Source organism: Mastigoproctus giganteus, chromosome 5 (genome assembly GCF_048544385.1).
Source record: "Mastigoproctus giganteus isolate SK-2022 chromosome 5, ASM4854438v1, whole genome shotgun sequence".
Lineage (NCBI taxonomy): Eukaryota > Metazoa > Arthropoda > Arachnida > Uropygi > Thelyphonidae > Mastigoproctus > Mastigoproctus giganteus.
The window spans coordinates 183,985,934-183,998,540 of record NC_143579.1 but is presented as its reverse complement, the minus strand read 5'-3'; the positions used below and the strand labels follow the sequence as shown (position 1 = coordinate 183,998,540).

The 12,607-nt window shown below is 40.9% G+C and overlaps 1 protein-coding gene across 1 annotated transcript in view; it reads left to right on the top strand.

The window, feature by feature from the left end:
• The window catches only part of LOC150085910 (uncharacterized), a 97,114-nt gene that overhangs the window by 63,070 nt on the left and 21,437 nt on the right, over positions 1 to 12,607 (top strand). Inside the window, exons 17-19 of the mRNA XM_090374737.1 lie at positions 8,692 to 8,788; positions 9,080 to 9,132; positions 11,591 to 11,687. Of these exons, the coding sequence (XP_090230863.1) occupies positions 8,692 to 8,788; positions 9,080 to 9,132; positions 11,591 to 11,687 (247 nt within the window). The remainder of the gene's footprint in view (positions 1 to 8,691; positions 8,789 to 9,079; positions 9,133 to 11,590; positions 11,688 to 12,607) is intronic.

The window sequence follows — 12,607 nt, the reverse complement described above, 5'->3', positions numbered from 1 at the left end:
ATCTTATCTGATGCAATCTGTAAGACATATTGCCACATACTTACGTTATTCGAACGACAAATACTATTTTAAGTGATGATGCACTTTCTTTGAACACCAGTGTATATATACAGAGTCCAGTCACAATATGACACCCCCAATGCAGACATATCACCACCCTAGCGAATCATACAGCACAGGTGTTCAAGTTCACACACCGCAAGCATATAAGGCTTGATGTTCGGTATCCGTAAACACAGTAACAGCCTCTGTCATGGGCAAAGCACATGACCTATCAGACCTTGAAAAAGGCATGATCATCGACTATCGGGTCAAGGGTGGCAGCATTTCTGAAACAGCTGACTTTATGGAATGCTCACTGGTTGCAGTGATGAAAGTGTATCAAGACTGGACGAATGGGACAGTTTTGATGACCCGACGTGCCAATTGTGGAGCCCCATGCGTCATTGATCCCAGAGGTGAACTTCTGCTAAAATGGTTGGTTACGACCGATCGGGCGCTACTGTTGCTCAACTGGCCGTCCATATGAACCGTGGGGCCACCAGAAATGTCTCCAACACGACAGTGCAGTGAACCCTGTTGCGCACTGGGCTCTGAAGCAGACGCTTGGTGACAGCACCTATGCTGACGGCCATTCATCGCAAACAACGCCGTCAGTTTGCACAGCAATATCAACACTGGACCCTGGCCGAGTGGCAACGAGTGGCCTTCTCCGATGACTCACGGTTTCTGCTCCATCGAGCGGATGGACGATGGCGTATAACCTCCGAGAAAAGACACCCGGACACGATTGTTGGCAGAAGGCAGGCTGCGTTATGGTGTATAAGGTATGTTGGTGTCTAACGGCTCCTGAGATTTCTCCCATGTCCGCGAGTGAGCTTTGTACCGGGCCAGAGAATTTGAGGTATGTGGATTATACCCTTTGTTCATGAGGTCAATTAGCCGCCGGGCCCCTCGTGGGACCCAACGTGACTACACCCTGCCTGGGGGAGGCAGACCAAGTGTACCGTTGTTTTTAAGTAGGTCCTGGCATCTACTTTCCTGGGATTTCAGTGGCTAGGACCTAAATAAAGGGAGGAAAACTATGAATTAGAGTAGTAGTAGTAGTGGCATGTGATGCAAGAAAGTGTGTATGAGCTTATGCAGCATCAGCCAAAAAAAAAAAAAAAAGAACACACCATTCCCTCCAAATGCCTGTCCAGTTCCTCCTTAAATTTATTCAACCTATCAACTTCCACAACGATAGATTGAAGTTTGTATCAGCAATTAACCACCCGCTGGCTAAAGACAAATTTCCGCACATCTATTCTACGTCTGTCCTTTCTTAATTTGAATTTATGCCCCCGTAGGTCCGCAATCTCAAAAGTGGAAGGATTCCATCAGAATTCAGCGTGCTAAACCCATTCAAGGCCTTATACACCACAATCAGATCACCGCGCAGGTGCCTAGTCTCCAGCCACTGCAGTTTGCGGAACTTAATCCTCTCTTGGTAAGAGGATCCCTCATTCCCTCACCAATCTTGTTGTCCTTCTCTGTACACGCTCAAGTAAATCTACATCCTTCCTAAAATGAGGAATCCAGACATGTACGCAGTACTCAAGGCGTGGCCTGACCATTGCCTTATACAGAGGAATAATCACCTCCTTTTCCCTGCTAGCAAAATTCCTATATATCATTGACAAAACCCCATGACCTGCCCTGGCAGCCTGCCTGCATTGCTCAGAAAACTTCATATCTGACTGCATAATTATTGCCAGGTCTTTTTCATTTTCTACCACCTTAAGTGTAGTACACAGATGGTACGTTTCTCTCGGGTTACTTCTAACCATATGCAGTACTTTGCATCTGTCAAGGTTAAACTTCAGTTGCCACTTCTTTGCCCATCTGCCCAAATTATCTAGATCCTGTTGCAGTAGCACACTGCCATTACTAACCCTGCCAACCTTTGTATCATCTGCAAACTTCGACATTAAGCCTGATGTACCTTCATCAATATCATTGATAAATATACAAAACAACAATGGACCGAACCCTGTGGGACTCCACTAATAACATTAGTCCAAGAAGAGCAACACCCATTGATTACCACCCTCTGTCTTCTCCCACTTAACCATCCTTTTATCCATTGTAGCAACTTACCCTTAATACCATTCTGCTCCAATTGTACAATAGTCTTCCATGCGCAACAGTGTCAAAAGCTTTCCTGAAATCCAAATATATGATATCAAAATTATTTTTTGCATCCAGTTCCTTTGTGACCACATCATAATAACCAATCAAATTTGTCAGACAAGACTTTCCCTTAACAAACCCATGCTGTGTCTGAATTATTGCTGCAGTCTTGTCTAGATGATCCTGCAATGCATCTTTAACCAGTGACTCCATTATTTTACCGGAACATAAGTTAAACTAACTGGTCTGTAATTACTTGTCACCCTTCGATCCCCTTTGTGAATTGGGGATACATTTGCACATCTCCAGTCCGTGGGAACCTCCCCTGAGTCCAAGGACGCTCTCATAATTATGGCCAAGGGTTTGCTTAGTTGCTTTGCCGCCTCCTTTAATATAATTGCATAGATCCCATCCACCCCAGGTGCTTTTCTTATGTTTAACTTCAACAATTTCTCCTCCACTTTGCTTTCAGTTATTCCAAAATCATTAAGTATCCTCACTGAGTAGATGTCAGTGAGGATACTTAGTCTCTGTTTAGAGGGCTATAAGGGGACAATCGCTGAAAGATAGGTTTTCTAACAGGTCGGGCATGAATTTTGATGTTTTTTAGAATTTTGACATATGGGACGGATGCTGCGTAAGAAGAAACTGTGGGGTGGAAGGATGGGGGGTTGGAAGTAGGTGGTCAACAGCGAAGATAATCCCGGTTTGGTGGGGCATGCCCATGCCCCACCAAAAAAGGGGGATGGGAAAAGCTGTTCTCCCTCCCCGCCAGGAAAATAAAAGTTCCGCTCAAGGGAGTGCGGAAGTAAGATCACCCACTGGGCAAACGATCAGCAGAGCTGCTACAGGTCGACGAAGCTACCAGATGTATCTAGGGGTGCACGGCTACCCCGAAGTCGTTTAGTGAGACAAATCCAGAGTATGGTTGCCGATCAGGTCTGGTCGCTTGAAAGGACGTACAAAGAACGTCTTCAGAGCGGTCTTTGTTCTGGTGTCTGAGACAGTCGTCCGGGACTGGGTTGGTGCCCCATTCACGTTGGTGTCCGTTGGTCAGGTTCCACGATGGGACTAGATAAGGACTGGCACGGGACCAGAGTCCGAACTTCGTAGTTGTTGTAGGTTTATCTTAAGAGGTTTCCATAATTGGTGAGGTCTAGTTACTTTTGACTGGTGTTCCAGTCTCTGGTGAAGGAAGGGTTCTTCCAAAAAGCTCCTGGGAAAAAGAGAAAGCGTTATGTTTCTTTAGATTCGAGGAGAAAATGCTCCTAGTGTTTGGGGTTGATTTGGATTCTTGTGATTAGGATGAACCTTAAGTCCTCGTAGATGGGGCAATGATACATCAGATGCTGTCATGTTTCTGGGAGACCGCAGGAACAGGAAGGGTTTTTTCGTTAATCCCATTGCGATTAGCTTAGCATTAATGGCCCCGTGGCCAGTCAGAAGATCTGGAGAGAACAATGGTGGTGGGTCTGGGTGGGTTCTTCGAAGTTCGGGTAAGAATTTATTTGTTATGGCGCCTTTTAGCATTAGCAGAGGCATACGATGCAAGAAAGCAAGCTTATGCAGCATTAGCCAAAAACAAAAAAACAACGCTCCGATTTCACCCCTCCGTTCGTTCCAAATACCTGTCCAGCTCAGCCTTAAATTTATTTAGGCTATCAACTTCCACAACAAAAGATGGAAGTCTGTTCCACCAATCAACTACCCACAGGCTAAACGCAAACTTCCGCACATCTATCCTATAACTGTTTCTCCTCAATTTGAATTTATGCCCTTTCAGGTAATTATTCTAAGCAAGAGGAAGAATCCCATCAGCATCGAGCATGCTCAAACCATTCAAAGCTTTATACACATCAATCAGATCACCTCGCAAGTGCCTAGTCTCCAAACACTGTAATTTGCCAAACTTAAGCTTTTCTTTGTAAGAGCAACCCTTTGTTCCATTCACTAATCTTGTTGCCCTTCTCTGTACTCGTTCCAACAGCTTTACATCCTTCTTAAAATGAGGCCTCCAGACCTGTATACAGTACTCAAGGTGTGGCCTGACCATCATCTTATACAAGGGGATAATCACCTCCTTATTCCTGCTAGAAAAATTCCTGTATATCATTGACAAGACACCATGAGCAACTCTTGCAGACCGTCTGCACTGCTCAGAAAACTTCATATCTGCCTGCACAATTACCCCCAGGTCCTTTTCATTCTCTACCAGTGTCAGTGTGGTACCACAGAGTTGACACGTTACTTTGGGGTTACTGCTTCGCATACGTGGTACTTTACATTTGTCAATGTTAAACTTCATTTGTCACCTCTCAGCCCATCTGCTCAACTTTTCTATCTTCTGCAAACTTGGACATTACGCCAGATATACCATCATCAATATCATTTATAAATACAGAAAACAATAATGGACCACAACACTGAACCCTGAGGGACTCCACTAATAACATTAGTCCATGATTAGCAGTGTCCACTGATTACCGCTCTGTCTTCTCCCACTGAACCATCCCTTTATCTATAGCAGCAATTTGCCACCAATGCCACATTGCTCCAATTTGTGCAGCAATCTTCCATGTACAACAGTATCAAAAGCCTTTCTAAGATCCAAATATATGATATCAAAGTTATTCCCTGCATCCAGTTGGCAGGTCGAAATACCATCTTCCTCCTTACAGGACACTGCCCGTGTAAAGCTAAGCTTTACCAACTTAGCATCATAGATAACGCGAACTGACGCTGTGGCAACCCGGAGTCCTGGAGACATTTAATGTTTGACTGCAATCTGCATGACGACCTACGACTACGCCTAATAACGGCAGTTCAATATATACCAGACAACCAAGAACCCAGACTGTTAGACACTCAGTCTATATGCCCAGGATCTATTTTCCCAGAAGGAAAACAATGATAGAAATACACCAAAGGCAACCCGACTAAATGGACTGCAGGAGGTCAAACAAGTACATGACCATGACGTAAAAAAAAAAAAAAACCTCACCATAACACGGAAAGATAAGACTTCAGGGTGATTTGGATGGCCTACCCAAAACCGCAATCCCTTGTTTGGACCTTTTTTTTTCCTATTTCCCTGGGAGGGGGGAAGGAAGATATTCGCTCTTCTTCCCCCTATATTTTCACTCTGGTGGGGCATGCGCCTGCCCCACTGTAAATGGGGGTCATCTTCCTATCCGACACCTCTTCTTCCTATTTCATCTCCTATCTTCACCTTCCCCTCCCAACACTTTCTCTTGTACAGCGACTGCCCCACATGACCAAATTTAAATCAAATTTTTCCCGACCTTTTAAGCTCTAGAAATAGTTCTTTCAGCGTAAAACCCCCACGCAGCGCTTTCTAAATGCAATTTTACTTAAAAGAACCGCGATCGCGCCAACTTTTATTTTAATCCTAGTCACCGAAATCCCAGGAAAGTAAGTGGCCAGAGTATAATTAGTCTCTTGGTACACCCGGTCGGCGTCCCCGTTGCTAGGTACGGTAACGCCGGGTCCCACTGGGGGCCCGGCGGCCAACAGGCCGGATAAATCGAGCACAATAAACTACATACCATATGACTGGGAACCCTCTTCTGGAACATAGTTTTGGACAGCTGGCTCACGCAAAAACCTGATAATATCTCTGCCTTCGCCTACGCCGATGATTTGGTTCTTCTAATTCCAGGTCGATCGCGTCTTCAACTAAAACAATCAGCCAATATAACTCTTTCTGAGCTAATCAAGTGGTCAAGTATACATAAACTGCGAATATCTGCCACAAAAACAAAACTGATGTTTGTAAGGGCAAGTTAGATTACAGAAGACCTCCAAATATAAAGATAGACGGAAAGCAAATCCTTTTTATTCCTGAATTAAAACATCTTGGCGTAATTTTAGATGACAGGTTAACCTTCTTCTCTCATATTAATAAACCTCACCTCGAAGATTAAGAAGTTCACTGCAGCAGTTATCCGAATTTCCAAATCGGACTGGGGACTAAATAGGAAGACTCTCTTACTATATTATACAGCAGTATTCGTACTAATAACATATGCTTCGGGAGTCTGGTTTCATAGAGCCGTTAATGTTAAACTCCGTTCCAAGCTCATCTCCATTCAACGGATTATGCTGCTTGCCGTGCTCCGGGCCTGCAGGACAGTGTCCTCTGCTGGTCCTTGCTGGAGTCTTACCACTAGACCTGCATTTCATCTTCAAAGGACTATGCTATCGTCTAAAGCACGGAGTTCCCGGCGAGATTCTCAGCATCTCATGCAACCTAACTGCTAACATCAAAGACGAGAAACGGAGAATCTGGAATGAACTTATCAGTGTGGCAATCACGATGAGATTCCAGTACTACTGGTCAAGTCACTCGCTCTTTTGTTCCTACAGTTACCTTCTCTCTCAACAAGAACGTCCGCCAATGGTTTTCTCCCAGCCTAACAACATCGTATATACTTACTGGGCACGGCTCCATCAACTCCAAACTATTTCAATTTGGCTTGTGTGGTGTTGAGGAAACCTGGACGCACATTCTGTATCGCTGCAGTCTGTACCACGATGACAGATCTACACTAAAAGCTGCTGTCAGCAACTTCTCTGAAGGAAATGAAGTGGCGCTGACTGAAAATTCTCTATCGTTCTCAGCTCTACCATTTTGTTCTGCTGTTTTCACCAAAAGAAAGCAACCGTTCTCAAGTTTATCAACATATCAACAACAAAGAACCAACCCAACACCTGCAATGTCTATCGATATTTCTTAAAACTGATATCGCCTGCCATCTACTTTTTTTTTTAAGCTGGTACCCCAGTTTAGGCAGCTGTGGACACAGAATTAGCTAACACCCATTGGTATAGCACAATCTCCAGTGGGTACGGTTTTCGTTCTTCCTAGAACAGAAAAAGACTGCTGTCTTGTGGTTCCTGGGCCACAAGTAATACTTCTGATTAGTTGCGTGATGTGATTTGCTCTGTGAACATGTTACATGTTCATTACACTTTAACATTGTAATTAACAGGATTGTGTGTGTGTGTGTGTGTGTGTGTGTGTGTGTGTGTGTGTGTGTGTGTGTGTGTGTGTGTGTGTGTGTGTGTGTGTGTGTGTGTATACATAGCGGATTTGCCAGTTTCTGGCTTGGGGCCGCTTGTTGTTTTGTTAATAAAGAACAGAGAACAGAAAAAAAAAATACCACATGACCCATACATTACTATTAAACCTCTGGCATAGACAGGGTACTGTCACTTGATACATAGAACATACGCGGAGATGGAGAAATCCCTGGAGCAGTCTGACCCTCAACATACCTATATATATCACATACACACACGATTCCAGAGGGATCGTGTACATTTGAATAAGTTTATAGTTATTAACGTTTAACACATTCTTTAAAGTTTGTTTAAAAAATCGTATTATTCGTGATCTATTTGATTTTAGATCCGTGTTTCTAATAAAGTTTTATATTCCTCATATTTGTGTCCTAATACTATTTAAAATTAACATATTTCTGAATTTTGAATGAAATTGCTTGTTTTTATGAATCCACAACCAACCCGAAACAGGCCTTCAGGACCTTGCACAGGTCACCAACCCTGAATACCTTTAAATACAAAAAAAATAAGCATGGACAGTCTTCACGCGTACCAAGAAACAAGCTCGTCCACACTCTTATGGGAAGGCTTGATAGCTAAAAAACAAATTTTCCCAAGTCAGGTAATAACTGCTCTCTGGATCGAAATACACTCCTTGATTAAGCAGATCGCACCTTTCTAGGGTTGGCTTCCGATCCCTCTTGTGGTGCTGGTGTCTTTACCCCACTAACTAATAAAAACTCCACTTTCTTCCATCGGTCTGGCTTTTCATGCTGAAAAATATAATCGATCCTTCAGCTGAATACACGCGTTTGCAACCATACCTCTATCAGTAAACCGCAAAGTCCAAATAAAGGGCAAAATTCCCGTAAGGAATATAGAATAGTCTCAGTAGGAAGCAATATGCTAAAAATCTTTGGGAGAGCCAGTTTCAGACACAATAATTGCTTTGGCCACAAATCCGGTTACCTACACTTCGCTAAAAAGAACATCAACAACCTCAAACTTTCTTCAGATCTTCTGTTGAATCAAACGTTCCCTACACAATATATAAAATTCATATGCTTTACGCGGGTATCAAAGTAGCATACGGCAGACACTCCAATTCTCTACAAATCCTTGAGAACCATTTCCCAATTAAATCCCAGCAAGCCCGCCCAGAACACCATTAATTAATATATTTAGGAAAAAAAAAAGCTAATCTTTGACACCACCATTTTGTTTTCGTTCTGCGATTTTATTAAATCACAAAATGAAACTTAAAACATGAATTTTTCCTTGTCTGATGACATCTGACAAAGGAATAGTGCTCAGCCATATTTCATATATTTTTATTAATTAATAATATTATTAATATCATATATGCAATAATAATAAGTAATACATTCAATAAATAATTTAATACATATTTTTTCTATTTATTTTTTTTTACAGTTACTTCACTAAAACCTTCAGTTACTGGAAGGATAGGGATATTCCTTACATCAAACCGTACCCAATCGTTGGAACATTATATGAAATGGCCGGAAAGGTAATCTTTCTCTTTACGTTAAATAAAGGTGATAATAAATGGTGAGCATCAATAGTTGGTGCGAAATAATACACAATGCTATGTTGGAAATAATTGTTTTATAATACCGAGCTAAAATGTTAAGAGTGAACGTTACATAACGTTGTATTTGATAATTGTAATAAACTAATGAAATATTTCACGATTTTTATTTTTTATTAAATTTTCTTTCCTGGTGGCATTTCTTTAAACCTTTAGATGTAATTTGGTTTATTATTTATTTATTTATTTATTATTATTTTTTTTTTACAGGTAATCCACGAAAGGCAAAAGGTACTATACGATCAATTAGGCAGAATATATGGGTAAGTAACAAAGTGATTACAAACACGTGGTTTCAGTTTAAGCCATTTCTTTCTTTCCTTTAAATATTCGATAATAGTCGCACACTTTAATTCATAGGACTGGCAAATTTCTTATATATGAAACGTTCACTGAGGCGGGCTATCTGGTATTTATAACCAATTTCATTTGAGAACTATCAAAAGAAAAGAAAAAATAAAACACGCTTTTCAACTCTAAAAGACAACACATCTCTGGGAAAAGGGGTTCAGTGTGTAGAAAGTTCTGCTTTTTGCGTAGTGATCAAAATATGCTTTAAAAAAAACTTACAATAAAAAATACAAACCTCTTTTTCAAAAAATAGGTTTGTCATTTTTTGAAACCAAACCAAAAAGAGTTTTAGCTTCAAAAAGTCGTTCAGTAAGAAGTGTAGTGTCAATAATCTGATTTGTACGTGACTAAAACAGATCTGGAATCGAGATTAAATGATATGGTAAAGTAACAAGTATATCTTGCCATTTATTATAATTTACCAACTCGAAACATATTTTAATGAATTATCTACACACTCTCCAGCAGTAGCGAACGTGTAACGTTAAGTTTCTTGTCGAAAAGAGCAGTAAAAGTTTTGCTTTCACAGGGAGTTGCTCTGGTAGTATACTATCTTTCAACAGAGACCACCTAATATCTGATGAGAAAAAGGCCCAGGTACAAGAGTACAATCCTCCCAGAATGCAAAATGGATCACTCACCTCTCAGCAGAAGCTTGGCAAGTAATTAAGCAGCAGGATAGGGTGTACCTTGAGTGTATCAACCAGAGGTTCAAAGAACACATGAGTCCCAAAGTGCTTCGTTGTTGCATATTCGGCCATACTACACACACATGTACACAGGTCAGTGGTACGTGAGGGTACTGTGCCCCGAAAGCTTTAACACCTGTCCTAACAAAGCTGAAGTATGTACTAAATGCAAACTAGCTTATCTGAAAGCAAGAAGCACACAACAACAAAGAATCGACTATGGCCCCACAAAAGACATATACAATTGTACAATCATGAAATTTATGCAACTGAATTCCCAGCGAGCGTGCTGTCGTGGATCAAATAGGAATAAAGTATGACGAAGACAATACAGACGTCCTGTACAGGGGCTATCTCCTTACGTACAAAATTATACAGTCAGAAGAGGCCGTCCTCTTGGTGGCTATCCTTGTTAGGAACCCGCACATAACTGCCACCAAAATCGACACCTTCTGCACCCCCTGGGACGTGTGTGCCCAGCTTATAGGGCCAATTGGATCGTTCCACTACAACTCACTGTACTGTCTCCCAAGCGAGGACATAGCCCCTACCATCAGGTATCTACAAGCAGTCCCAAGCCCTCCTCCAAGATGGACACACTGTTCTCCATGTGGACGTCAACTGTCGTTCTGTAATGTGACACAGCAATTCGGAATACCGCCCGGGCAACTACAATGGCTGGCAACTCGGATTTCCTCGCTAAATCCTCTCTTATAATCCTTAACATGCCCAACAACCTGTCCAATTTCAGTAACTACCTATGGAAGTCCACAATACACATCTCAGCAGCCACAAGATCCATCGCTAATAAGATCTCCGACTGGCAAGTACGTAAGGCTTGGACAACTTCCGACCATAGGGCGATTACTTTAAACCTTGAATGCTCAATAGAATCAGCACGTCCTTCTAGAAACAATATCATCCGTTACGCGGTTAACGAAGTAGACTGGAACCTAATCTACAATTCAAAATTGTTATTTCAAAATAAATTCTTAATTCTACAATTCAAGCGCCAATCTTACCAACCTTAACCAGCATCAAAGGAAAATAAAAAAATAAATACTAAAATTAAGACAGTTTGGGTCTGTGGGTTAAAACAACAACTGGAGGAATTTCTAACGTCTTCTTCAATCGAGGCTGTCGCCAATCTCAGATGGTTTTCGGCGAGAGTTATTCCGAGTTTTTCATCCTGCACAACATATAAATCGAGCAGTGAACACATTTCTACAGACATGATACTTTTACTGTTATGAGCGCACGCTTGGGGAAATTAATATTAATATATTTATACACTTACAGTTAAAATGAGTTTCATAAATAAGTTCAGCTTATTTAACTCATAAGTGTAGCATTTCATTAGAATGCACTTCGAATATTCAAACTTCGAGGAATTCCATCCTGGTCTGATGAAGAATGACAAAGATGAATTCGAAACGTCACCCATAATATTCCTTCATACACATTTTCATAAGTGAAAGAGCCTTCATTTCAGTTACATTTGCTTTTTTTTTTTTTTTTTTTTTAGGTATATAAACATTTAATTACGATGTAATTCTAGGAGATTTTAACTGTTCCTTGTACTGTTTTAAATATGTAAACTTCTGAGAAGTGTAGCACTGAAAGAACTCGCGATTGTTGCACACATTTCTTTCCCTGATTTCTTTTCTCAATGTATTTTCAGGGCATTTGAAGGTTCCAGTCCGACCATTTTTATTGCCGTACCAGATCTTCTCAGGCGAATCTTAGTGAAGGATTTTCACGCCTTTTCTAGCAGAAGGGTAAGTTTGAGATGTAATTTTGTATTGTTTCATATTTAGAATGTATTTGCCACCATGAGAAAGTCAGTCATGTATTCTGTTCCTGTAGTAATATTTAAACACGATTGTTGTTTTTCAGTCTGTGAACTGTCGTCCCTCGTACAACGCAATTTTAGTTTTTATCACGCATCCATTTGTGTGTTTTCCAAAGACTACAAATACCATCCTAAAAATTGTAATTGTAATCTTCGCAACCCTTGGACACACAATTAATGAATTAATTGAATAATGAAAAATAAATGCAATACACGATGACTCTCCATAACATGGTACCATCACAAACTGGGTAATGGATTCAAAAGTGTCATCGAGTAATTAAAAATGAATTTATTGCTCGACGATCAGTTACCGTTCATCCATAGAAAAGGTCGACGCTGTTCACGACTTAACCTTGAAAGAACGCTGTAATGGATTAGAATATTATTCGCGTCCATCATACGGACAAAGATTTGAATGCAAACTTGATAACTGTGCAAAGATAATTCTTGCAAAATTTGATCATGAGTAATGAAGTAATCAGTGACCGTGTATGAAACTTCAATTTAATACAATGATCCAAAGACAAAATAATAAGTGGAGTCGCAATCGAAGGATCTTTCTATTAGTATATTTGTGTCCTCGTCCTGCTGAAAGCCTCATGGATTAAATAAAGACTTGAGGAACTCTGAAAACTTTTGCAGGATAATTTTTTTTAATAAGCTTGTTCTGCCTAGCACGTAGAAGGAATCCGTTTTATAGAGAGAGAGAGAGAGAACACATTTTGAACAAACCCCATTTAAAGGTCCTTGCCATATCATGGAAGAGAATTACGGGTTCAGGGAAAGTACTAATTAGGGAAGATAGGGTTGGTTTGCTACTGTCGGAATTTAGGCGCATCAGAA